Raw genomic sequence first — 27,372 nt, forward strand, 5'->3', positions numbered from 1 at the left:
TTTCTTCGCCCGTGCCATTTTCGACCAATTGCTGCACGGGGTTTGTTGTTTCTAAGTTAGATTGACCCGTCCAGACTATAAATTGGGGGAGTGGAGGAGTCATTGTCGAGGAATGTGCAGCATAACTCAGAAGCCATTTTGTGATGATATCCCTTGTTGAGAAAGCCTGTGAGGATGCTGAAACCAGCGAACATGGTTTACACTCCTGTCTGTTTCTCCCTCCGTCTCCTCTATTTTCACCGTGGCAGCTGGCAACCGACGGGACATTAGCAAAGCGGGGTGTCGAGCTGTGCTCACAGGGTTAACACGCCACTGAATATGAAAGAGGAGAGTGTCTGTTTACTGTCTCTGTCGAGACATGTAACACCGTGAGTCTTTTCCAGTCTGAAATCTTCCAGCATCTCTCACAACACCAACCGTCTCCTTTGAGTGACCGTGTTATAATTCACTCGTGTTACCGGGGGACAAGGAGAAGCAGATCCGTTATTTTTTGTTTTTAAATATTTTTTTGTTTCCTCTCCAAATGGCTTCTGTGAGCCTTGTTTCCAGTCCCCCAGCCCCTGTTCTTGACAAAAACATGACAGACTCTGAGCTTGCAGGGGATGAAAGGTTCGAGTAATATTCTTAATGCAATTCTTAATACGCTCATCTGTGCGATTCAGTGCTGTGGGTCTACATGCTTGTGTTGCTGTTTATTGCAGACATTTCCAAGGTTCCTCCCCCTCTGGATATTTTTTTTTTATTTTTTTTTTGCATGCCTTTCTGGTGCATATCTGTGATAGCGGCCTATATTTTTTCATAATCATGCCGGTGATTCATTATCATTTCCATGCGAGTTAGCGGACACCATCGTCCTATTGTTGTGCCGCTGGGATTCATAGAGCTGCTGTTGTTGCCATCTGCAGGCTATTATGCAAATGACTCATGACGTAGGGCGCCACGCCCATCCTGCTGCCATACGCCCCCTGGCGGTCACCTTGCAGAACTGGCCTGGAAGGGTTCATGCGAGGTTGACTTGTTTCTTCAAGGTCCAGGCCTTGTACTCTTATCATTTGTTGTAACCTTAATTTACTTTAAGTATTTTTATTTTTTTTAATCAAAACAAGGGCAATTAAAGAACCATTTGCACATGGTGCAGGTTTTGTCTTGCAAACAAAGCAGCAATAGCAAGAAAAACAACGCTTGTGCTTACATTTGGGCGTACGTGATCTTGCGCTACTGCTTTGGTTATTAAAAGTAGGCCTAGAAATAATTTGCAGATCATTTGCTGACACTCGGTGTGATTAGATGTTCTCAGTGCAAAAGGTGCTTTGCAACATCTACTTCACGTGAATACGTGCGTATCGCTGAAGAACAAAAATAAAATGATGATGCTTTTCATTCTGACAATAATGTATCGACTTAATTTCGTTTTTAGGCCTGGACCTGTGAGATTATTATGGTATAATAACCGTGAGAAAAAAAACACCACAATATTTACACAATTATTATTATTATTTTTAAAACGTTGAACTAATCTAATTGCTTATATTTCAAACAGAAACGAAAACAGTTATTCCCACTACCACTGAAATATATTTTATAATAAAGTTATTGCCCATCCGTGATACATGGTGAAAGTCATGGTGGATTGTACAGTGGTGGGCTGGGCAGCTCCTACTGCAGCAAATCATCTCTAAACCTTTTACATCTCTGAGCCTCACGGTTGATGTGAGGCTCTTTTCCTCAGGAATACTGTTTTTAGTTTAATACAAACATGTCAACTGTTTCGGTGTCCAAATGATTACATTTTAGACTCATCTATACAAAGAACATTATTCCAGAAGTCCTGGTCTTCTTATGAGTCTGTGGCAGACGTTAGTCTAGCTTACGTGCTTTTTAGAGAACAAAAGTTGCACGGCTGATATAAAGTCTTTCTGGTTGTACTGACATGCCTGCTGTAGGACCCATGATGACATTTTAGGGCTTCTGGTCACTTCTTTTAGCATCTTGCGGCCTGTTTTGTGGTGAACTTACTGGGATAACCAGACCTTGGTGTGTTGCCACTTGTTTTGAAAGCCTTTCATCTTTAGGCCATGTCAAGAACATTGTTTTGTATGATTTCAGCTTTTTTGAGTCTTCTTTAATTCACTTCTCAGACTTATAAAGTGGCTCATAAGCTTCTTTCTGAAGTGTTCACTCAGTTAAACAGTCAGGAGCTCATTGTGCTACGTCTGAGGTTTTAAACAACGCAAACTTCTGACAGTGTAAAGCAGATGAGATTTTATTAAAATGCATTAACCACTAAAATGACATTTATTGTGCACCATGCTGATATGAAACTATACGCAAATAATAGTAAAAACAGATATTATTACACAAAATACCTATACTGTTATTGATTTATCTTGACATTGCCTGTTTGTAATCATGCTATTTGTGTCATACGTAATTCATATTTTAACAACAGTGCATTCACCAGAAGAATCACTGGTTAATATATGTTTTCATACCGTGTAATTCATTTTACTTCACAGTCAAGGAAAATTAACATGTCCTTCCTGTTTTTTTTTTTTTTTTTACTGAATTTTGTTGCTGAACAAATTATGTCAATTAAACTCTACAAACCTCTAGAACTTTAACCATAAATAAAATAAAACAGCTACTGAGTGGTTTATATGATGACAAAAAAAAAATTCTACATACGGTTTTTGGTACACAAAATCTTAAAGGTGAAGTATAACTTGATACATCTGCTTTTCCAGATAAAGATGATCAGTATATTTAATTTTATTTCTAAATACATTGGATGATTATTCTGAGAAATATGTAAAAAAAAACATGTAGGTTGTGCTAGAAGTTGATTATACAGAGGATTTTAACCCTATTTTAAATGAGAAAATACTCATTACTGTTAAAGATTATTAAAAAGTATAATCAAACTTTGCCTTAAATGTACGGTTTCGCTTTCTCTTAGGGAGGATGGCGAGCTGGAAGATGGAGAAATAGACGATGAGGGAATTGAGATGGAAGAGAACAAAGAGGCTGCTGAGGTGAAGGAGGACAATGAGAAAGAGAAGGAAAAAGAAAAGGAGAAAAATAAAGAGAAGGAAGTAAAGGCTCGCAGACACTCGAGGAAACGATACAAAAAGACCAGAGAGAAGAGGCGGTCCAAAAGGAGGAAACGTGAAAGACAAAGAGTGAGTTATAAGGATGCTTATCAGTACCAAATGGTCACTTTCAGGCAGAAGTGTCAAGGCACATCTCAATTATTTCAGTAATTCAACTCAAAACGTGAAACTCATAATATATAGATTATAACTGCCACAACTTTTCCTTCCACTAAACTTTCCATTATCATCGGTGGATAAAGCACTTTGTGAACAAAAAAACAAAAACAATCGTCTTTAGCCGACAACTTTAGTGTCCTCCATTACTTGTGAAGGGTGTCAACGACTGCCAGTCATTAGCTAAGACCAGATTTCTGTATCTAGAATTCAGTTTAGTAGATCTTTTCTAATCCTGTAAACATGCTGCGGCTGAATATTTTTGCATAAATTCCCACCATGTGGGTTGACTCACAACCGGCTGTAACAGATTGGCTTTTTGCCTTCTCTTCAGCATCATTCCCCCTCCAGCAGCTCCAGCTCCGACAGCTACGACTCGGACTACGACCGGGCTGAAAGGCCCAAGAGCAGGAAGGGCCAAGGCTACAGCCGTGACTCTGATATCCCGCCCTCTCAGGTGAGTTCACCGTTGCCTCTGGCTGCCACATCAGTCACACTGTGAGAATTATCGGGAGACAAAAAGGGAACTAAAAGTAGGTAAAATCCTCTTGAAATTAGTGTATTCAGTGGCGGTTCTAGACCAAATTTACCAGGGGGGCCAAAGTGGGGGCCAGTGTTTTTTTCACAGGGGCACAGAACAAAAAAAATTTAAAACAATAAAATGGCAATATTTAACTGTGTAATAATATTAAGTGAGCCACTTGTGGCTCTGGAACTGCAGGTTTCAGACCCCTGATCTAGCAGTTGAAAACTTTGCCCTCTGCTCAATACGGCTAAAGCTAAACGTGAAACATCTTAAGTTTTAATATTCTTTTTAGAGTAAAGCTGTATAGGTAAAAAATAATATTGGTCAAAGTGACCAATCAGTTATGGTTTCTTTGCCATTGCAAATAAATAATTATGAGAAGTTTATTTAACATCATGCTTTTAGTACAGGGGCCATAACAGGGGCCAGGGCCATTTCTACAGGGGCATGGGCCCCTGTTGGCCCCTGTCTAGAACCGCCCCTGAGTGTATTTGTCTTTGATTCGAGCTGGTAAATCATTCTATCTGCCAATGGAGTAAGATTTCTGTACTTAAAATAAAAACAATTTATCTCTATCGTCTTATTTCAAGTGCAGGATATCTAATTAACCTATTTTAGGGGTGGAAATTCTCATTCCATTGGCAAATAGTCTTATTTAGCTGCTCAAATCAAGGAAAAATAATAATACTAATTTTAAGAAACTTTCACTTACTTTTAGTTCCCTTTTTCGCAGTGAGATTGTTATGTTTGCTTCAACCGACAGCATTCGAAGGGACTCCACGGCAACTCGAAGAAGTCCCCCCCGCAGAGGGGCAGCGATTTCGATAAATACAGCGAGGACTACAGCGATGACAAGTATGACTACGAGGAGGAGGAGGAGGATTACGAAGACGACATGTCGGAGTACCCGCAGTCCAAAGATGGGGGTCAGGGGAAGGGGCGCTACCCAAAGGAGCAGATGATGAGAGGAAACCTGAGAGGGATGAAGCACCAACAGTGTAAGAACCTTTCACTGAAGCTCCTCACGATGGTGTTACTGGAGTGGCCGCAAATCAAAAAGTCAAGAGGTTTATTGGTTTTTCTTTTCAGTTGGACCGAGAGGAAGGGGCAGAGGGAGCGGCCCAGGAAGAGGGCGGGGGATGCTTATCAAGAACAAGAAGCTTAAGGGCAAACCGTGGGGAGGACGCGGGCGCGGCCGAGGAGGAGACCTGGGAATGGACGACATGGGACCAGTAAGTGCTGCGTATCCAAGAAAACCCGCCCAGGTCCACTGCGTTTGTATTAGCACTTTCTACGCCTTTCAACACCCGGCCGTTCATCTCGCTTTAATCTTTCACGTGTTTTTCTGCGCCAGGAAGGAAAAAGCTCCTGTGGCTTTCAGAAGAAGTGGCCAATCATGAGCAAGGAGTTCATCAGTCAGCATACGGTGGAGCACAACGGTAGATACATCTGCAAGTATTTCCTCGAGGGCCGCTGCATCAAGGTACGCGAGGCTTGAATGTCCCGCGGCTTCTTTCTCGCCGCCGGCTCTAAGAATTATGAACTTAATTTCAGCGTTTTTCTATCTCGCCTTTTGCGCAGGGGGAACAGTGCAAATTTGAACACGAGCTCGTGGTGCCCGATAAGAAAAAGGAGCTGTGTAAGTTTTACCTGCAGGGATACTGCAGCAAAGGAGATCACTGCATTTACATGCACAATATCCTTCACTAAAGGTTCTCGTTGATGTTTATGTACAGTGTCGGGTAAAAGTAGTCATACCCGCTTGACCTTTCCCACGCTTTGTCCCGTTACAACTACAAACTCAATGTTTTACTAAGATTTTACATGATGGACGAGCACGAAGGGGAACGTACTAGTGAGGCAGAATGAAGACAGTGCGAGGTTATCAAATAAAACAAAAAAAAAGGAGTAAATCTGAAAGGTGCGGCATGCATTTACTTTCATTTCACCGACGTCTGTATTCATGGAGCCACCTTTCACTGTAGTTAGAACGGTGACTCTTCAGGGCAAGTTTCGACAAGCGTCTATAGCAGGGGTCTGCAACCTGTGGCCTCAGAGCCGCATGTGGCTCTTTACACCTTCAGCTTTGGCTCTTAAAAACTTAGACCAAAAATACGAGAGGAAATTATTGGTCAATGTTTCTAAATGTAAAGGTAATTTAAAATTGCTAGATTAAGGATGCATTTAGTTCTGGAATATATGCATAACATTTCCAGAAGCTAAATTAAGTATCTTCTTGTCAAAAAGTTGCAAACGACTTGCTTTTTAATCATTTTGATGCCATTTGCTATAAAAATCAAATGTCCAATTGAAGAAAATGCATCAAACCTAAACATAAAAATACTGTTGGTTAAATAATAATAACTGTTGATCTTTAATAAAAAAAAATTAAACAAATTTCCTATAATATACTATAAAAACAAGCTTTTGTTTCGAAGAGAGGTGTAACTTTTGTGGCTCTAAACAAAATTTGTTTAGCTGGAACGTGGGCAAAAATGGCTCTGCGGGTTACAAAGGTTGCGGACCCCTGGTCTATAGCGTTCAACATTTAGAGAGCGTCACTTAAAGTTTTTTGCTGCTTTTAATGGATTTCCAACAAAGGTTGCCCTGTATTCAAGTCCCTCTAGCACCCCAGCGAAGTTGACCTACTACCCCGTCATTGCTGACGAAAAGCATCCCTACAGCATGCTTCAGCCACAGCTATGTCTCACCAGTGTGATGGGATGTTTAGGGGGATTTCTGCCACACGCCAGGTTTTGCATGTAGGCCAAAAAAAGTCCTATTTTGGTCTCCTCTGAGGAAAACACCCTCTTCCACATGTCTTACCTTATGTCTTTCTTTCAATGCTGGCGTTCTCTCTGGCCACTCTTCCATAAAAGCCAGCTTTTATGGAGAACATGACAATAGTTATCACTCCCCTTCCTGACTTGTGGATCTCTGTAGATTCTCCAGAGTCGCCACCGTCCTCCTAGCTGCTATTCTGATTAACGCTGCCCTTATTTCAGAGCAGGATCAGTCTGCAGTCATGCAGGACTCCAGGCTCTGCTGTTTTATAACCGGAAGTGCCGTAGATTTCTCTGCAACTGTATCCCTGACCAGTTTGGAGAGGTTCACTGCAAAAAGAGAACTAAAAGTAAGTAAAACTTTCTTGAAATGAGTGTATTTGTCCTCGGTCTGAGCAGGTAAATAAGATGATCTGTCAATGGAATGAGTATTTTTACCCCTAAAACAAGATAATTAGATAAACCGCACTTGAAATAAGATGATGGAGATGAGTTGTTCCTATTCCAAGTGCAAAAATCTTATTCCATTGGCAGATTATCTTATTTACCTGCTTAAATCAAGGGCAATTACACTCATTTCAAGGAAATTGTACTTACTTTTAGCTCCCTTTTTGCAGTGTTCATAGTCGTCACAGTGCCGTTTTTTCCACTAATGTTCTCTAACAAACCTCTAAATCCTTAAAAGCGCTGTATTGCTTTGACAATTGCACCCTGGTAGACTCTCTTTGCTAATTAGGTGACTTTTGGCAATTGATTGAACCAGATTCTATTTAAGGAATCAGAATAAAAGAGTGAGTTATGGGGTTGTCCGTACCCAGTGATCACTGCAAAACTAGAAAGTGCACGGGGTGTGAATGTTTGTGCAAAACACTAGAGCTGGTTCCTTAACCTTGGTTTGCACATGAATACCCCTGCAAGTTCTTTCACACCGGAGCCAAATGTTATCAGGGGGACAACTGCAAATTCTCCCATGATGCTTTAAACGATGTGACGAAAGAGCTGCTTGACAAGGTAAGTCAGACCCAATCTTTAATCTTAAACATTGCCGGCACTACTGCAAAAACGGAACTAAAAATAAGTAAAATGTTCTTAAAATAAGTGTATTTTTCCTTGATTTGAGCAGGTAAATAAGATGATCTGCCAATAGAATAAGATTTTTGCACTTAGAATAGGAAGAATTCATCTCTGTCGTCTTATTTCAAGTGCAGGATGTCTAATTATCTTATTTTAGGGGTAAAAATACCCATTCCATTGGCAGATAATCTTATTTAACGGCTCAAATCTAGGACAAAAACACAAATTTTAAGGACATTTGACTTATTTTTAGATCCGTTTTTGCAGTCTATGTTGACATTAATGCCTTCTCTCTCTCTGACTCCTGGGACAGATAATCAACACGGAGGAGGAGAACGCCCGGGAGGACGAGCTGGAGCTGGAGGATCTGAGAAAGCAGGGGATCGCGCCGCTTCCAAAGCCCCCTCCTGGAGTGGGGTTGCTGCCCACGCCGGGTCAGAGCAGTCCCTCAGATGGCGCCTCTGGTCAGTGCGGCAAGAAGATTCCCTCTCTGTTTGAAATCAAGGTTCATCCGACTGTCGACTTGGCACACAAAATTGCTCACAGGTAACCAGGGTGCTCTTCAATCGTTGTGACATTAAACTCCAACATTTCTTCTAGGGCTGGGCGATATGGATTAAAAAATAATTCTTCGATTTTATCATACTAAATCCGATTAGTCGATTTTTTTCCTCCTTTTTGTTTCATAAAAAGAAATTAAAGAAATTATTTTAAAACCTTGCTTTTTATGTCAAGCATTTCGTCAGGGATTTGACCTGAATTCAAAGTGCAACTAAAAACAATCTGTGAAACATGCAAAACAAGATGGCAGCCGTGCCATTATAAACAATGAAAATATAACAAAACATTTGCTGCTAGTGGTATTACACATTGAGCTAAGAGTTCACTGCACTTGTGAATTTCAAACTAAGTTTGAAAAAAAAGTAAATAAGCAAATGAAGTACCTCGTATTATGGTAAAAAAAGTTTTCACTTAACAATATTTTGACAATAATTTTGCCTAAACATATATTCAGCATCACATGCTGTTCTCTTCATGGAAACCCAATGAGTGTATTGGCAAAATAAAATCCAGATTTTCCAAAAATGAAATCTTAAAGAATTGTAAATTTGAATTAATCGATTAAATCGATTTATCGCCCAGCCCTAATTTCTTCATAGTAAAAGTCGGCGTAATCTTTTTTTTTTTTTTTCCAGTGGTACAAACTTGAAATAAGACGATGGAGATGAGTTGTTCCTATTTTAAGTGCAAAAATCTTATTCAATTGGCAAATCATCTTATTAACCTGCTCAAATCAAGGACAAATGCACTAAATTTTAAGAAGATTTTACTTATTTTAAGTTCCGTTTTTGCAGTGTGGTCATAAACTAATGAACCTATTATACCGTTACCTTGACTCATGAGGTACTAGTTTAAAATAGCGGTTACATAAATCAAACCCCTGATGTAGGGCTGGGCGATATGGATTAAAAAATAAATCTCCGATTTGATCATACCAAATCCGATTAATCGATTTTTTTTCCTCCTTTTTGTTTCATAAAAAGAAATTAAAGAAATTATTTTAAAACCTTGCTTTTTATGTCAAGCATTTCGTCAGGGAGTTGACCTGAATTCAAAGTGCAACTAAAAACAAGCTGTGAAACATGCTTGTATAACAAAACATTTGCTGCTAGTGGTATTACACATTGAGCTAAGAACAGGCTTCACTGCACTTGTGAATTTCAAACTAAGTTAAAAAAAAGTAAATAAGTAAATGAAGTACCTCGTATTAAGGTAAAAAAAAGTTTCCACTTAACAATATTTTGACAATATATTTGCCTAAACATATATTCAGCATCACATGCTGTTCTCTTCATGGAAACCCAATGAGTGTATTGGCAAAATAAAATCCAGATTTTCCAAAAATGAAATCTTAAAGAATTGTAAATTTGAATTAATCGATTAAATCGATTTATCGCCCAGCCCTAATTTCTTCATAGTAAAAGTCGGCGTAATCTTTTTTTTATTTTTCCAGTGGTACAAACTTCTCCCAGAATCAGGGAGACGGGGCCGGTCAGTTTAGCGGGGGCTCAGATGACATGCAGGCTGCAGCTGCTGTGGCCTCTGGTGCCCCTGCAGGAACCACCGCTGACTCAGCTCTTGCCATGGGTCACGCCGCTGGGCCACCCATGCCACAGAGCCCCCCGGGACAGCACCCGCCTCACGGGTTCCCGATGCAAACACCAACGCCCTCCGGTCCGCCCCCACCCTTCCACGGAGTCAGCATCAACCAGCAGATGAATATGCAGACGCCTCCGTTCCCACCCGACGTCCAGATGTCACAGAACATGCTGCCCTGCCCGTCGTTTGGTCAGAACCCGGTGGATTTCCTGAGCAGCTTCTTCCAAAACCAGGCCATGGGTCAACAGGAAGGTCAGAGATGTTTGGAAATATCACTTAAATCATTTTATTACCCTCCATTTGTTACTTATATACACAATATACGGTTTTCAATCATCTAGTCGAACCTGGTCAGGCCTTCATACAGAGCCTTCAGCAGCTGATGGGTGCAGAATCACAGTTACAGGCTTTGCCACCAGCGGTGCAGAAGGCCATCTTGTTACATCTGACACAGCAGCAGCAGCCGCAGCAGCAGCCGCAGGAGTCCCAGGGCAAGGAGCCCCACAGAGCAGAGGGACAGGCTGATAAGAACGAAAACAGGGGTAAGGGGACGTGCTTTATTTGAAGAATTAATAATATTATATAACACCAAATCACCCAATCCTCCATTTGAAGCTTTGACTTGAGTTATTACACTAAGTGAATAAACATACAGTACATTAACAAAGGCCGGGATGACGATCAAAGTGTCTTGCAAAAATGTTTATACCATTATATAGATATACCAATGTAACAAGTTCTATAGTTTCAGTGGTCACAACTCCTTGTTTTATGCTTTTGTGTTTTAAAAAGTTGCATTTAGTCCCGTATGTTCAAATCTTAGACTTGTTAATAATATTTCCTCCTTACTTCCTGCCTCTTTTGATCCTATAAAATAGGGCTGGACAATAATTCAATAACAATATATATATATATCGATCGATAGACGTGTGGTACGATAGCAAAAAAAACAGGTCAATAAAAAGTTCAATAGAAGTTTTTCTTCCTTTTGCATTCTAGCCTATCATGTAGGTTAATACTAAATGTCATTACATCCCAACCGATCACAAACGCAGACCTAGGAACGGACCATCATCACGCCCTGTCCCCTTCAAAGAGAGCGCACATTATTTATTTATTTATTTATTTAAAAACTTGCAGTTTTGGTAAAAAGTTTGTTGAGTAAAGGGTTGAGTTTGAATTCAGTGATTGTGTGCTCTGTATCTAAAAATAGGTAATTAAGCAACAGCATAAAATGGTCAGGGCTGCACTTAAAATATATGTATTGAATTTTTTGATAACTATCAATATTGATCAATATGATTTCTGTGTTATCGACCTGCTTTTTTGTCCTGTATCGTCCAGCCCTAGTATAAAACCATTTTTATCTTTTCTTTAGTTCTTTCTTCAGTTTTCAATTGAACATGTTTTTATTCTTTAATTTACTTGTATGTACTGTAAAGTTCTTCCTCTAGTTGGTTGGACTGCAGCCCTTTGTTTTACACAGCACCCACTACTGTACAACAGTGACCTGGTGCTGTGAAAGGGGGAATTAGATTTCAGGGGGTTCATTGCCCCCCCCTCTCCCCCTTCTAGCTCCGCCCCTGCACTTAAGCCACGTTCACCCAGTCTCACTCACGGGCAGATCAGTGGGCAACATAGGGTCACACCGACAAACACTAGGGATGGGAATCGAAAACCGGTTCCTGTTCAGAACCGGTTCTGTGTTTTCCAATTCCGTGGCACCGTTTGGCAGCTCGCTAAACGATTCTCTTTTCGATTCCGTCGTGCCGCGGCTCTGAGCAGCACAACGTTAGCACGCCGTTTTTTTTTTTTTTTTTACGCAAGTTACGTCACGTTTTATACGCAAGTTACGCACACGGCGTTCAGTAAGCACATGTGCATAACTTGCGCACGACGTGACCAGGCTTAAACCAAAACAAAACAAAAAAGTGGCTGTGGACATCTTGACCTTGTTAGTTTGTAAGGTCGTGTGATAGTTAAGTAAACAAAGTTGATGCTCATCATCAACTGTTTGTTCTCCTTTTTCCCCCAAATTGGAATCGAAAAGGAATCGAATCGTTTCACAGAATCGATAAGGGAATCGGAATCGTGAAAATCTTTTCAATTTCCAACCCTACTAAACACTAAGTCACAGCTGCTCCAACCAACCTTTATTTATAGAGGAATACCCAAATGATGATTCTGCCAATTTATTTATAAGAAAATAAATCATCTTTCCGTCTACTACACAGTTATGTGCAACTTTTTGCTGGTCTGTGTCTTGAAAAAAGAAGTCAGTGGTTGTTCTGTGACAAAATGTAAAAGGGTTTCACTCCAGCAGGGCATCACCAGTCTCGTTTCTCTGCAGATGAAACCACAAACTGGTACTCTAGCGATGAGGAGGACGGGGGCTCTTGTGTCTCCTCCATCCTGAAATCCCTAAAGAAGCAGAGTGAGACGCAGCAGAGTCAGTCGAAGCCCCCCCAGGCCGCGTCGGCGACTCCGGCTCTGGGCGACCCCAGGCTCATGAAGGAACGAGCCCCGTCCGGCGACCCCAGGGTGAAGACGGACCCCAGACAGCGGCTCCCGGATCCCGGCAAGGAGACGGACGGAGCTGCGGATCCAAGGCTGCCCAGAGACCCCAGGAAGACGAGGCCGGCCGATCTCGGTCGCCAGCAGAGCCACCCCGCTCCAAAAAAGGCTCCGACGGGAGAGGAGGATGACGAGGGTGAGAGGGAGCTGAAGGACAGAGCTGTCCTCATCCCGCTGGAGGCCAGCCCTGGCGTGGCTCTGCGGGACCCTCGCTGTCAGCTGAAGCAGTTCAGCCACATTCGGGTGGACATCCTGCTCCAGCGGCCTGCCTTCGCTCAGTCCGTGGTGTGGGCGCCCGAGGACCTCATCCCCTCCCTCGTCCCCAAGCAGGAGCACTCCATCAACCTGCCGCTGCCGCCGCTGATCGCAGACGCTCAGATGAACCGAACGAGCCAGCCCGACCACTCCGTCGTCTCCAGCCCCCCGCCGTCTGACCCCAGACTAGCGGCCGTCCGCCTGAAGGAACGCCTGGGTCGGATCCCCGCCGGCTCCGTGGAGTCGCGATCCTCCACGGAGAGGCCCGTGGACCCGCGGCAGCAGAAATCCCTGGACCCCAGACTCAAGCGCAGGGGGAGTCTGGACTCCAAGCTGCTGGGTCAGAAAGACCCCTCCTCAGCTTGTGGAGGGCTTGTGGACCCCAGGCTCCAGAAGGCCGGCAACAGCGCGGCTCCCCACGCCGCCCAGGGCAAGCCGGAGCCTGAGAAGCTGCCGCCGTACGCGCCCCGGCTGGCGTCGTCCGACGGCGGGCTGGAGAGTCCCACCACCATCCTTGGCGGCATCAGCTTGTACGACCCGCGCTCTCAAACGGAGCAGGCGCGGAGGGAGCAGGTCGAGCCTCCCAAAAAGCCCGGGATCTTGAAACAGCCGTCCAAAGCGGAGCACTCTCTTGCACCGTCTCCCTCACCGGGCCAGCGAAGCGGCTCGTTTGAAGAGGCAAAAAGCACAGAGGTCGCCTCCCGTCAAAGCCCACCTCCTGCTTCTCCCAGCGGGCCTCCTCCTCCCGCCTCGCCGGTCAAACCCCCCGCAGTCCATAACCTCCCCATCCCGGCGCTGGCCGGGCTCATCCGGCCTCAGTACGCCGACCCCAGGCAGGCTAAGCCAGGAGGACAGGCGGCCGCAGGGCCACAGGAGGAGACGGAGGGCCCCAAGGACCCGGAGGCGAAGGTGGAGGCAGACGAGGAGAAGGAGGAGGTTATGGAGGAAGAGGCAGAGCAGAAAGACCCAGAGGAGACGGACGACAGGACACTTAAAGATGTCTTCAAGACTTTCGATCCCACCGCTTCTCCTTTCTGCCAGTAGATATCCCAGCATGGAAACTAAAACGAGTGTTTTGTAAATTGTTGGACCATTATCACATATTTTTATTTTAGCAGTACATGGCTCTATTTATTTCTGTAAATACTCGAGCGCAGGTTATCACAGCATCACTTGTCTGTCAGAAAACAGGGGTGTGGGGATGCAGAGGTATTATCTTTTTGATTTTTTTTTGACATGCAGATATTCCACTGTGGAGAAACAAATTAACTCTACACGCAGACAGAGCATGTGGATAATATTTACCATGTTGACAGTATTTATCTCGTTCCACTCAGAGTTCATTGTGTGTCCTTTTGTGATAAGTGATATTCTGTTTTGTTTTTTTGTTATTTTTACCAGAGAAGAGCTTTTAATTTCTCAAGGACTTGTCAAAAAAAAATCTTTTCCTCACATGTAATACATGATCACACTGACATTTATTTACACTTTTTAAACTTTCTATACAGTTAAATGTTTTTGCTGAAATGTTTGCACTGCGTCCTCTTTCCCGAACATGCTATCGTTTCTTTTTTTCTTTTTCTTTTTGCTTTTTCTATTGATTCAAGTTTATATCAGCTGTTAGCTACTCAATTTGATGTATAGGACCTCCTTTTTTCCCCCACATTTTGTAACCTTATAAACCTAATTGTATTTTATCTGGATTTTATGTGAGAAGTCGCTGGAAGAAAAAGCATAAATTGTTTTTAAAATCCTTTGCAGATAAAAATAGGAAAGGTTTGTGAGTTCAGAGTTACACACTACTTTATATTGGTCTGTCCCAAATAATCCCACAAATAGAAATGCGTGGTTATGAGCTCAAATGTGTACCACAGTTTTTCATAGGGGTGTGCACACTTTTTGCAAGCCACCGTATCTGTGCCATTGTACCAAATAAAAAAGCACCCATACCAGCTTGGAAGCAGCAGGTAAAGGTTTATTTTATCTGAAAATGGATTAATGATAGGAAAAAAATAGATGAAAGTGTTTCTCTGTGTATTTTCTGTACCTAAAAAGTACCACCCTACAGGCATTACAAGTAAATGTATATATGGAAGAAAATGTGCCGCCGTATCACACTAGAGCGTTGTATTTAAGCCTGCCTTCATAAAGTGTGAATGTTGTGGAGTGAAGCATCTCAGCAGTGCTGCTTTCTGTTGGCCTGAAAATAAGCTATCCCCTTTTGTTTTTGTTTTTAATTCCCCGTCTTGTTTCTCCACTGTAAATGTGCGTTTTGTATAATGTGTACAGTGTGTTTCACTGAGCGCTTCGTTGTATAAACAGAGTTCTATTTCTGTTCGTGTGGTGACACCGGCTTTTTGCTTTTAAAAGTACACGTGCTCATCGTTCAAGTCATTTTATTATGAATATATCGAATAAAGAGGTGAACCAGAGACTTTTCTCCCTCAGAATCAAATTGTAGTTTTTATGTCTTATCTTTGACCTGCGTGTGTAGTTTGACATTTTAGTTAGATTTCAGCATCTGAAGCTTTCATAGGTCTCATTCTTTGGCAACATGTCTGTCAAATCAACCTCGCCGTCTTTGACCCTAGTTGACCCAAGGCCAGTGAGCGCTTATGGTCAATCAGCTAATTGACTCCCATTTATCCTACTCCAGATGTTCTACTTTAATCCTAATTAAGCTTACTAGAGCGGGTGCAATTTAAAACAAGAAAAAAAAAAGGCTTATCTAAGGCTTAGACCTTTGGAAATAAGAGAAAAAATTATTTGATAAGAGAGGAGGGAAGAGGGAACCTTTTTTAAAAAGGAGCCAGGATCACTATAACTAACAAAGGAGGCCTGTGTCCTTTTGTTATAGGAGGAACGCTCTTCCCAGAATTCCCAGGGTGTCTCCCTTTTTACTCTGATATCTTTCACAGAGCGTTCCCTCCTTTGTCCTCTATAGCAGAGGTTCTCAAACTTTTCTGGGCCAGGGACCCCTTAGCAGCGGTAACATTTTACCAAGGACCCCTTTAGGTTCCTCATGCTGATAGTAATATTAAACAGCCTTTTGTACTGTTAAATACATTAGGAATAATGTATGTTTAAAAAAAAAATTGTCCAAAATTGTGGTTCGCGGACCCCCGGGTACCCAGGGACCCCAGTTTGAGCGCTGCTGCTCTATAGCAAGGCACCTACGATGTGACTGCCGGAGGGAGTTAAACTACTTCACCTTAAAATCTAATAACCCAATGAGGAACCAGAAATGTTTCTAAATGAAGGACATTTGCCACATAAAAAGCCCCCCCCCCCCCTCCCAGAAGTGTGGTTAAGTGTACATATAAAGATGTGCTAAAAAAAAAAGGAAGTTTTATTTTTTCACAAAGCAAAAAGATACAAAATTAGTGAGCAAAATACAAAATCAAGAAAGATGATTATATAAAGGCGCGTGAAGCAGTTCAAAAAATGTCCTCTGAAAAGAAAAAGGGAAAAAACTGTTTCTCCCCCATTGGTGTTCTAGTCTCTCATAAGGGTGGATAAGCATCATTACACTGCAAAAAGAGAACTAAAAGTAAGTAAAATTTTCTTGAAATTTGTATATTTTCCTTGATTTGAACAGCTGACTAACACTATTTGCCAATGGAATGAGTATTTTTATCCCTAAAATAAGATGATTAGATATTCTGCACTTGAAATAAGACGATGGAAGATGAATTGTTCTTATTTTAAGTGCAAAAATGTTATTCCATTGGCAAATAGTCGTATTCACCTGCTCAAATCAAGGAAAAATACAAAAATTTCAATTTTTTTTTTACTTATTTTGAGTTCTCTTTTTACAGTGTAACATGTGGGAAGGGATCAGATACACAACGTACTCTGTGGATAACGAGAGAGTAAAGTCTCTAAGCAGAAGATGGAGTCACTGGTGTCTCATTACACAACAGGCCATATATGGACTTCCCTTCCGGTTCTCCTGGCAACGTGTCTCACCTCCATGGTCCTCCTGGGAGCAGGGTCTAGCAGGCGGCCATGCTCCAGGTTTTGCTCCTCATCTCCTCCTCATGGATGGCCTCTCGTATCTGCAGACTCACTCTCTTTTCTTTTTCCCTCAGCTTGCGACAGAAGAGACAGTTTATCAGAACGGGTTTGGGTTCCTCCCCGCTCTTTGCAGACCCGAGCACCGGGACAGCAGATACTGCGCTGACCTCTGGCCCAGCGCCTCCTCTCCACAACACATTCTTCTCTGTTTCTCTTGCATGCTGAGTTTCAGCATCAAGATTTCCTCTAGTGAAGCTGGCAGCAGTTGCCTTTGTTAAATTTCCTCACTGGGGGTTCACAACGTTGTCATAAATGTAATTTTGTCTTTTAGGCTAAAAGTACTCAACGTAATGGACACACACAGCAGATCTAAGATTTTTTAGAATTTAACGTTTTTCCTCATAATGTCCTTGCTTGACGTTTAGATCTTTGTAAAACCCTAAACAATAAATGTTCTTATGACCTCCAAAAGTTTTCTACGACAAATCGTATTTTGCTCATCTAGAAATTTGGCAAGCTTTAAGATGATCTAAGATACGTTAACTTTAAAGCAGCTTTATGTGTTAAATGCTGAACATGAAACTGTCTCTTTATTTAATATTGAAATCCGGAGCTTGAAACAGCTCCAGCCAGGAGATGGTATTTTTTCTACAGTGATAGTTTGTGGACAATTCTTTCTCCCTTATCCAAAGGATGAAAAAGGATCACTTGCAAGTCCTTTTCTGATTGGTTGATCAGCCCATCATGACGACTCCTTCCATGGTATTTTCAATTCTGTGAGTCGGAGAGCGCAGACAGAACCTGACAACCCATCATGTAGCCTAGCTGGGTCAGTCTGGAGAGCTTCAGTAGCAATAAACATTTCTGTCAGAACTATAAGCTTTATTTTGTTTTTCCTCCACACCAGTGTCTGCATTACTTGGCTAATTTCTTCAAGAATAATCCTCATTCCATTACAAAGAATTACAGCAAATTGGGCCCAAACAAAACACTTTACAATGAGTATGATTGAACTGTCAGTCAAAGGAACTGCCAACCCAAATGGTTCTGTTAGAGGAACAGTTGCCCGATTCCTAGCTGCTGATAATGGCGCTTAATTTTATCTTTAGTGGGTGTTCTGGTGTTGAGAAACTAATTGTATGCCCCCTGGTTGGCATTGTTTAATGGAGGGCTTGAGAGTCTCACCACCATCCCATGAAGCAGGCATGAAAAACCTGGGATTTATTGATTTTATTGATTGATTGGTTGATTGATTGATTAATTAATTGATTGATTGATTTCTTTCTTTCTTTCTGTTTCTTTCTTTGATTAAAGTTTGATTTCTCATATGTGTAATTAGCATTTCTAATATTATATTCCCCAATCTTGAGTTTCCCCTTTTAGGCTTTCAGCATAGCGCCTTTGCTATCTTTCTTGTTTCTTTTAACCTAATTAAAACATTTGTAAGTCTAGTGAATCTTAGTGTGATCTAACAAAATCATTAATTACATTTGTAGCGAACTCACTGGTTGTTATTTTCGTCTTTAAATGAGGTTGAATTATTCTTGTTGCTAAATGAATCTTTATTTGAGAAATAAACAAAAATCTTCTTGCTTCTTTAAATTTGTGATCAATATTGTTTGACGGGAAGGAAAGAGTCCATCCTTTTTCACAGATTCTGAGCCTGATTTTACTACGTACACTGACACAGGTCCATGAGTTTGACCACATTACATCTGCTAGCTTTGAACGTACAGAACTGTTTACTTGAAGGTCGTTTTTACGTTAACCTGGGGGGCAAGACTGGGAGCCGATGTGTGCAATGATGTTTTTCTTAAACCCAGATCATCGGTTTCTGGGTTGGTCGTCTGTTGGGCTCGATAGAGCTCCAAGTTTTTTTTCCACTCAAAGCACAAAGCTGTGGCCTCTGCGCCGTCTGAGTTTGGCTCCGGCTGCTTCAGACCCTGAAACAATGTAAAAGAAAAAAAAGAGAATTGTTCATATATCAGAGGCTTGAGACTAACAAAAAAAAAAAATCATGTAGTAGTTGGCTATACCCAAAATAAATTATTAAAAGTCTGCCCATTAGAAGCTTTACAAAAATTATATATATATATATATATATATATATATATATATATATATATATATAGATAGATAGATAGATATATATAGATAGATAGATAGATAGATAGAGAGAGAGAGAAAACTCCCGCAAATTAATATTATTAATATTTATGCACTAATTAATTTAATTTTTTTTCTTATTGTTGTCCGTCACTAGAATAATCTATCTGAATGCTTTTATGTTTTTTTTCTTCACTCTGTTTTTTATAATCCCAGCATTGCAGACAGCTATGTGAGTGAGTGTTTTATTGTATGTGGGTGATTCTTTCCTTGCTCTCTGTAAAGCACTTATTGCTACATATTAAATAAAACTGGACAAAGGGGGCAAAAGCAACAAAATTACTCTGTAAACAGACTGTGTGGTGAGGAGTAGTGATGGTTTATAACCCGGTAAGTGTTATAGAGTTAAAAAGAAATTACCAAAGAAGTAGAAACAACTAATAAAACTTATTTTAATAGGGCACACTGCTGCTCATCCATAGTTTGCTAAAGACTGCAGAGATGAGCCAGGAATATAATTTGAGTTGGTTTTGTGGGAAAAAAACTAAATGCCTTGTTAATATTAAAAGAAAACTAATCTGATTAAAGAAAGGAGAGCATAGTGGTAGTAGCATGCTTTGGTCTGCTTTGCTTCTTCAAGACCAACCATCGTCAGTCTCCCAGCTGATTTAAGTCACCATCAGTTACAAGAAATGTGAGGGGAATTATTTACGTACATGTTTGACTGTTTATATTTGTAATAACCAAGTAATTGGTTTCCAAATAGGAATAAGCAAAATCATATGTTATTGTGCTTATGTATACATCCGTGGTGTTATATTAACCGTGATGCAGGCTGTCTCTGCAGCGTGGACTCCTCGCAGAACCGTCTGAAGAAGATTCTCCGCGTTCTTTACCAGAATCTCATCAGAGGATTTGCAACCAGGTGTTACAGCGTTCACACTAGGTAAAAAAAAGAAGAAAACAGAGGGTTCAGTGAACGCAGAGAGTAGCATTTATTGTTTAATCTATTGTTTGTTTTATTTTTCCCCTGATATATATTTCTTCTGTTTTTTTGTTTTTGTTTTTTGGCATACAGATGTTTCAGATGTTCAAACAAATGTTCTTATCGAGCAAAGAAAACCTGAGTTAACACAAAATGCAGCTTTCAAATCCTAAATTAATTTATTCAGGCAAATCAACATCCGATCCACAGTGGTCCTATGATAAATTATAATCTCCTCTCATATTTGCTAAAACATGGATTAACCAGATTTCTTCTGACGTCCCACTAGTTTCACTAGTCACAGATCAGATTATCTATCAACCTGGAAAGGGTAACAAAGTCATTCAAGGTTTTGTGAACCACAGTGAAAGCTATTGGCTATTAACATAGAAAACATTAAACTGTGGTGAATCTTCGCAGGACACAAAAGCCCCCAGAACAACATCTAAAACACTACAGGCCTCACTTATCTCAGGGACAAAAGTGGTACAAGAATTAGGGAGGTAGTCCTGTTACCGGCAGGTTGCTGGTTCAATCCCCTGCTCTCACCTTCTTAGTCGTTGTGTTCTTGGGCAAGACATTACACCCGCATTGCCTGCTGATAATGGTCAGAGGGTCTGTTGGCGCCAATGTATGGCAGCCTTGCTTCTGTCAGTCTGCCCAAGGGCAGCTGTGGCTCCTAACAGAGCTCACCACCGTCAGGGTGTGAATGGGTGAATGACTGAGTGTAGTGTAAAGCACTTTTGGGTTGTTGGACTTGATAAAGCGCTATATAAGTACAAGCCATTTACCATTTAAGATCAGTGTTGATTATTCAGCAATAGAGAGAGGCTCACCCATTAATGGGAGAGCTCCAAGAGAAACCCCTCTGGTGATGAAAAAGAATGCAAAAGCCTGTCTGGAGAAAAAAACAAACCTCAATGGTTCCCAGAAGCTTTGAGGAAAAAATTAACACCACATTCAAACATTGTGGTGGTAGCTGTGGTGATCTCAGGGTTCTTTGTTTTCACAGGATCTGGACACCTTGCTGCAATTAATTGAACCATGAATTTAGTTCTCTACCAGAAAATCATCAAGGAGAATTTCTGACCATCAGTTTTTCACCTTAACCATTAGATCACTTGGGTTTATCAACATGAAAATTATCCAAAGCACACCAGCAAGTCCCCCTATGGATGGGTATAATAATAATAAAAAAAGAAGGTTCTCGAGAGGCTTATCAAAGGTTGGGCTTACATCCAGGTGAGATGCTGTGTCACATCCTTAAACAGGTGGTTCATGCTTGAAAACTCTACAGTGTGGCAAAATTCACCAAAGAGTGGGCTTAAATCCCCCCACAGTGAGGTTAGAGATTCACTTGATGTTAGTTGATGTGTTTAGGGGACGAAAGCCGTTTCTCACAAAGGACCAGGTTGGTTTGGATGGCTAATTTCCCCCTCAATAAATGAGATCACAATAAAAAATAAATCATCATTTAATCACCTCATTTTTGTCTCATATTAAAATTAGTTTGATGATGTGAAAAATCTAAGTGTGACAGAAACGCGAAAAGAGAAGGACAGCAGCGTTTTGGTAGAAGATCTCTAACCTGGAGATGATACTGAGCTGGTTAGTGATGGTCAGAATCTGTTCGATGATGAGGGAGAGCTCCACCGTGCACTGTGTGTCCAGGCTGAGGTTGGCAATAAGTCGGATGAACTGAGTTACCGTCTGACAGTTACAGATCACATCTTTGGCTGCACTGACAAACGCATCTTTGTTCTGGAGGGGGAAGAAAAAAAATCTGAACTGATTATGACTGAAACATAGCTGTAAAAAAATTACTTCTGTTGGTCATTACCAGAATCGGGCCTTTCTTCTTTAAATACTGCGTCATGTGACTTATTGTGTCGGCAATCTTTCTCGTCACCTGGACTATTTTGTTCTGCTTTTTTGGATCCCAGCTTTCGCTTTTTTGCTTCAGAAAAGCGGAGGTGAAACTCGGAGGAAAACCATCTCTGTATGCAGCGGGTGCGCCTCCGGACTGTAAAGAGACACAAGGTTCCGATTTTACAGCGACACTCAGGAAACTGTGAATTCTGATCCATCTTGAACTTCTTACATATTTTTTCTCATCTTTGGGTTCATGCTTTGCCACAGCTGCCAGGCTCAAATTAGCTTCTGCTGCATCTACACTTCCTGCATTGCCTCTCTGCAGGGGTGGCTTTGTGTCAGGAAATACCACCTCTTTGGTTCTAGATGGCATCATAGGCAATTCTTTGATAAAATCCTCACAGGATCTTCCCTGGAAACCAGCCTTGATGCTTTCCTTGGCTTCATGATGGATCCCATCCTGCTTCATGATCTCCGCCGTTAGATAATGAGCTTTCGCCGACCAGCACTGCGTCTGCACATCTAAACTAAGGCCGTCACAGATATAACGAGTCTCCACCATGAGCCTCGCTCTGCTGATTATTTCTGCAATCTGAAAGCACAGATGATCGTTGATGGACCTCAGGTTAGAGCGGGCCCGTGGGTCGCGGATGTGGTTGAAGCAACCCTCCGCGCTCCTGGCTGCAGATTGGACGTTTTCTGCAAGTTTCTTTGCAGCGTTTTCAAATTCTTTCTCTGTCTCTTCGGCGTGTTCAGAACCTCGGAAATGTTTGGCAGCAGAACGAGCAATCTCGACGATGTTTTGAAAAGCGGAGACAAAGTCCTTATTCTCTTTGCCTAACTGATTAGAAAGCACTTTAATTTTGATCAAGAGTTGTCTCTGTAGGACATCGGATTTGGCAAGTCGGGTCAGACTCGGCATTGCTTCAAGCTCCTCTGAAGCTTCGAGGTAAGCATCGGTCAGTGTTTTTAGCTCCTCCTGGTGGCTCGTCAGGTGCTTTGACTTGTGAGCACTTTTGCAGTTCAAGCCGGTGAGTCTGGCAGCCTCTTGGATTCGTAAAGAGTTCTCAGACAGAGCCGACAGTCGCTTCTGGGGGTTCAGCTGGTGTATATCCGATGTGCCTAAAATCTTATCCAGGGAATTCAGCAAAATCCGAACAGAGAGGCCCCAAAGGATGCAGAGCGCCTCGAGATGGTCCACCTGTCTTCCAGGCGAAGAGCAAAGCTCTACAAGAAACTTTGTAGTGTTCTGGGCTTTGCTCAGCTTGCTGTTCAAGACGCTGAATGTCTCCTGAGAGTCGGCTGATCTCAAATCAGACGACGTCAGGAACTGGACCACACGAGTGCATAAGCTCATCACCTCATTTAGACTCTGCGTAGGACTGGGTCTGGTGCTCTGCAGGTCTCCTTGCAGCTCAGCACACGCAGCGTGATACCAGGTCCCGGCTACAGGCAGCACCGCCTTTCGGATGTTGCCAATGAGGTCGGAGAACTGCACGCTGTGTTTGCGGAGACCTTCGGCGCTCCTCGCCGAGCTCATCGCCGTCTCCTGCGCTGTCTGGACCAGCAGCGGCGTCAGTGACACCAGTTCTGATCTGAAGCTTTCCAGTGTCTGCGAATCGACGCTGTCGACGATCGCTGAGCCGTCTTTGGCGGCCTGGACGTAGCAGTTCGACAGCTCGAGGACTCTAGTGCAGACCTGGTTGAGGGCGGACACGTCTTTCCCTTTAGTCACGGTCAGAACTTCATACAGAAGGGGTAAAAGGTCGACGTGGATCGGTTTAGACTCTTCTTGGACAGCTGGCTTCTTTAAATCATCACTGTCATATTTATGAGACGCTTCTACAGTTTCCGTATCTGAGGCCTCATCGTGTTTTGTTAGAGAATCCATTCCCATCGCCTCAGAAAGAGGGGAGTCAGGGTCTCTTGACACATGATCCAGGCTCGTCCCATAATTATCCTCAACGGGTAAAGATGGCGGTGAGATTTGTGGCTCGCGTGCCGCCTCTCGCAGCGGGCTCAGGAGATGTGGGTGCTGGTGTCCGTCCAGTCCTTCTCTGAGCACCTTAAAATGCTGAATAGCTGCTGCAACGTTGTTTGAAAATGCGGAATAGAGCTCCACATTCAGAGCAGAGCCTCGTAGCATGTCTCTGACCGACTCGCCCAGTTTGGTTTGAGAGGACTGAGCCTGTTTGAGCAGGACCAGCAGGCCGTTCCTGTAGATCGGGTTATTGCTTCGGTCTAGATGCCTTCTCACCGACCGGCTCACCAGCTTCATGTGGGATATTAGGTTTTTAGCACGCTCATCAAACAGTTTGTAACTCTGCTCTCTGTACGCTTCATCACATCCACGACGCTCCTTGACCATCTCGGTCACAGCGAGACTTGTGAACTCTCTCACGTCCATCACATCGCTCAGAGTGTCGTGTAGCTGATTGGTCTCCTCCTCCCATTTCAGACACACACTGTGAAGCTTTTGAAGCGTTTTCCACGAATTATCCGCCAGCTCCAGTGAAAGGGGGGCAATTTGAGCTCGTAGTCTTGTGAGGCACACCTGCGAGTTCTCCACACCCTCTAAGCTCTTTGCATCTACGGCCAGAGCGGAGACAAAGGCTGCTGCTTGGATCATCCCATCGGTGGATGATAAGAAATCCTCAACTGCTGGCTGGAGAAACGTCAGATCCATCATTTCGGCAGCGTCTGCCGCCAACACCTGTCTTATCGTGCCTAAAAGTTCACCGGCTGTGCGGGAGGCTATAAGGGACGTGTCCAAGACGTGATGGAGAACCGCAGTTTTCAGGGCGTCGTCCAGCATTTGTATTTGTTGGACTAAAAAAGGTCGCGCCTTATTATATTTCAGTTCAGCGTCATCACGCTCTTCAGAGGATTTCAGCATGCGTTTTATGTCGGACCAGAACTGCAGAACATGACGACAGTGGCTCACTATTCTCTGCTGGGACGCTCTGCGTGAAGAGTTGGCCACAACCATGGAGTGAAACACGATGTCTCTCACCATGCTGTCGAAGCCACTCTCCTGAACCAGTGCAATAGAGTAATTATTAAGCAGGTGCAGCAGGCTGTCACGCCTCCCAGTGTAGTATCCGTGTGGTCCCAGATGTCCTCTGTGGCCGTCACTCCTGAGAGTGGCGCAGATGTCTCCAACCGTGCTCTGGACCTTGTCCAGAATGAACTCCTTGGCGGCTTTGGCCTGGTCACTTGCAGGGTGTTTGATGGTGGTGCACATCGCTGTGTGCAGCATGGAGATGCACCTCCTCAGCGTGTCCAAGGAGTCCAGAAGCTGTGTTGTTTGTCCGGGATCCTGTAAGGATTTGGCCCTGTCCACCGTGAGGCTATTGAGAACGAGCAAAGCTTCAGAAAAATCTTGGAAGGACCTGAGAAGAGATCGAATGTCCAAGGAAGAGCCGAGCTCAGTGAGGGTCTCCAGAACCCGATCGGCCGCCGCCAGAACTTTCCGCACAACAGCGCCGTCCTCCACCAAAAGAACCTATAAGCAGACAGATCATCATTTAATCAGCTCAGAGTGACGTGTTTCACGAAAGATCTGGCAATTATTCAAAACAATCCAACAAAATAAGATAAGGAGAGGCATGAAAAAAGACCAATTTCTGTTTTTTGTTTGGTCTCTATCTTTTATTGAAATGTCTAGACAAAAATAAAAAAAAGGTCATAAAATGTAAATCTACCTGATTTGAGGAAAGAGATTAGAGTTTCCTGCCACTGAAACGTTCAACTTGATTAGATGTCATTTTAGTGTCACAGCAAGGAAGTCTCTTCAGTCATGAGTGAAATCTTAAATATTTCACTCAAGTGTAAGTGTTTATCATCCCATTGGGAGATTTTCTATGTTGAGCTAATCTAATAAATGAAGATTTCTAATTTTTTATATTGTCCAGGTCACGTAAAGGTGTTTCTTTAATTACCTGCCTTGAGGATGACGTAAAAAAAGAAATATGCTGTGCCTCACAAAGCTATTTTTACGTGTTTTAATCACAAGCTTTAATATTTTTTCTGTTGAGAATTTATGTGAAAGACCAACAAAATGTTTAGCATAATTGCAAAGTACAAGGATGCATGATTTTTTTTTATTTCTCACAAACAAAACAAAAAAAAATAAGGCATAGAAATAAATTTCCTCCTATTGCGTATTTTATGTCATTTTTCTAGTCCTGCCACAGATTCTGAATTGGATGCATGTCTGGATTTTGACCGGGCCATTCTAGCACATGAATACACTTTTATCTAAGACATTTCACTGTATGTTTAGGGCCGTTGTCAAGCTGGAAGGTAAATGTCAGATACTTTGCAGATCTGTATTTATCTGTATTCTTAATGTTTACTCATTTCTATCAACTTTGCCCAGATTTCCCATCCTACCTGAAGACCTGCATTTCCGCAGCACATTTCTGCCACTGCCAAGCTTTATAGTGGGAACATTGTGTTTAGAGTGATGTGCAGTGTTAGCTTTCCGCCACACATAGCACTTGCTCATAGGCCAAAATGTACAGATTGTCTTTTCTGACCAGATCACTTTCATATTATTGCTCTGTGGCTTCTGCATGACTTATGGCAAGCAAAATAAATAAATAGAAATTGTAACTTTTCTGTCAGTAATGATTTTTTCCCCCATAAAGACCAGATTTGTGGGATGCACAACTTATTGTTATTCTTTCGAGAGTCACCTCAGCTGTGTGTATATCTGCTGCTCCCCCAAATTATGTGCAACTTTGATTATGGCTCTCCTTGAAAATTACAAAGTGAAAAAAAAAGAGTTTAAACATCTCTGTTTGAAACAGTTATAATTTCAAAGTTACATTTGCAGAAATCCCATTTCACCAAAACATTAAACACATTACTTTGACAACTCCCAGGAAGACATTCTGCGTTGCGGCGATGAGTTCCTCCCTATTCTCAGGCAAATCAGGCTGGATGCTGAGTTTCTGAGCCGCCAGCAGGACGTGGTGCCCCGACACGCTGAGCGGCTCCTGCAGGGACGACATCTCCATGTGCAGAACCTCATCTTCTGTGTTACTAATTAGCCTGGAAGTTGAAAAGGCTGCCATTTATCTGACCACACAGCTGCCGATGCCAATCAGAAAGCAGACCAGAAGGTACATACCTGGACACCACAGCTGCCATGTTCTCAGTGGCTTTAGCCACCCCCTGAGCCGCCGCCTCCAGCTGGCTGAATTGCTCGGGCTCATCCATATTGTCGCACAGCAGCATCAGGTAACATAAATGAGTTGCAATGGGTGCCACCACCCTCTCCAATGCCACGGTGCGGACAAAGCTGTGCTCCAGCAATGAGGACATAGCTGTGACAGTAGTTCCTACCGGTGAAAATAAACTGACCACCGTGTTGCAGCTGTTTTAATAATTTAGCAGGTGCTTGTTTGAGTGTTTCATAGCAACTGCTGTCACCTAATAAGTTTCACACGACATCAGAAAGTGATCAAGCATTGATAGTTCTCCTTTAAGATGAATATTTGATGTGCAGATAGAAGGCAGCTGATTGATCTTATTGCTATGAAGATCACTCATAATTGACAGTTTATTGTTTGTTTAGGAGAATAAAATAAAAAGCCCCAATATCAGATATTATCTAAGAACTGCTTAATGCAATATATATAACCTTAAACGTTTTTGTTTCAATTCTCTATTAAATTTTTCCTCATATTGTATTGCCCGGCCCATCTAATTATTTTCTATGTTGTTTCATTAGTTTGTAGCAATTTG

The 27,372-nt window shown here is 42.4% G+C and overlaps 2 protein-coding genes across 7 annotated transcripts; one reads left to right on the forward strand and one right to left on the reverse strand.

The window, feature by feature from the left end:
* Positions 1–76: 76 nt before the first annotated feature.
* LOC105923300 (zinc finger CCCH domain-containing protein 6) lies at positions 77–15,070 on the forward strand. Of its 6 annotated transcripts, none has more exons than XM_036126346.1 (12): positions 77–368; positions 2,957–3,179; positions 3,601–3,723; positions 4,556–4,790; positions 4,882–5,057; positions 5,144–5,275; positions 5,374–5,488; positions 7,477–7,586; positions 7,963–8,195; positions 9,664–10,061; positions 10,151–10,351; positions 12,160–15,070. In XM_036126346.1, exons 1-12 carry the CDS (start codon positions 319–321, stop codon positions 13,680–13,682), a joined length of 3,519 nt encoding a protein of 1,172 aa, XP_035982239.1. In that variant the 5' UTR covers positions 77–318; the 3' UTR covers positions 13,683–15,070. The 6 variants fall into 6 exon arrangements, with proteins under 6 accessions (XP_035982239.1, XP_035982235.1, XP_035982236.1 ...); XM_036126342.1 differs by having other exon boundaries at positions 78–609; XM_036126343.1 differs by having other exon boundaries at positions 78–609; positions 5,147–5,275.
* A 2,869-nt stretch (positions 15,071–17,939) lies between these two features.
* LOC118557250 lies at positions 17,940–27,135 on the reverse strand. The gene is made up of 6 exons (XM_036126890.1): positions 26,493–27,135; positions 21,848–25,123; positions 21,587–21,769; positions 21,335–21,507; positions 19,586–19,703; positions 17,940–18,598 (listed from the first exon to the last, which is right to left on the reverse strand). Exons 1-6 carry the CDS (start codon positions 26,697–26,699, stop codon positions 18,398–18,400), a joined length of 4,158 nt encoding a protein of 1,385 aa, XP_035982783.1. The 5' UTR covers positions 26,700–27,135; the 3' UTR covers positions 17,940–18,397.
* Positions 27,136–27,372: the final 237 nt, after the last annotated feature.

This window comes from Fundulus heteroclitus, chromosome 22, assembly GCF_011125445.2.
Source record: "Fundulus heteroclitus isolate FHET01 chromosome 22, MU-UCD_Fhet_4.1, whole genome shotgun sequence".
NCBI lineage: Eukaryota > Metazoa > Chordata > Actinopteri > Cyprinodontiformes > Fundulidae > Fundulus > Fundulus heteroclitus.

What these genes read in the sequence shown, in the direction of transcription:
- LOC118557250 (XM_036126890.1), bottom strand. Translation starts at nt 26,699, where the DNA reads ATGGCAGCCTTTTCAACTTCCAGGCTAATTAGTAACACAGAAGATGAG. An exon ending in TCTTCCTGGGAGTTGTCAAA is followed by an intron (nt 25,124 to 26,492) that starts GTAATGTGTTTA and finishes GTCTGCTTATAG; the next exon opens with GTTCTTTTGGTGGAGGACGG. An exon ending in CAGCTCAGTATCATCTCCAG is followed by an intron (nt 19,704 to 21,334) that starts GTTAGAGATCTT and finishes TTTTTTACCTAG; the next exon opens with TGTGAACGCTGTAACACCTG.
- LOC105923300 (XM_036126342.1), top strand. Translation starts at nt 524, where the DNA reads ATGGCTTCTGTGAGCCTTGTTTCCAGTCCCCCAGCCCCTGTTCTTGAC. An exon ending in GGAAACGTGAAAGACAAAGA is followed by an intron (nt 3,180 to 3,600) that starts GTGAGTTATAAG and finishes CCTTCTCTTCAG; the next exon opens with CATCATTCCCCCTCCAGCAG. An exon ending in GCACACAAAATTGCTCACAG is followed by an intron (nt 8,196 to 9,663) that starts GTAACCAGGGTG and finishes TTATTTTTCCAG; the next exon opens with TGGTACAAACTTCTCCCAGA.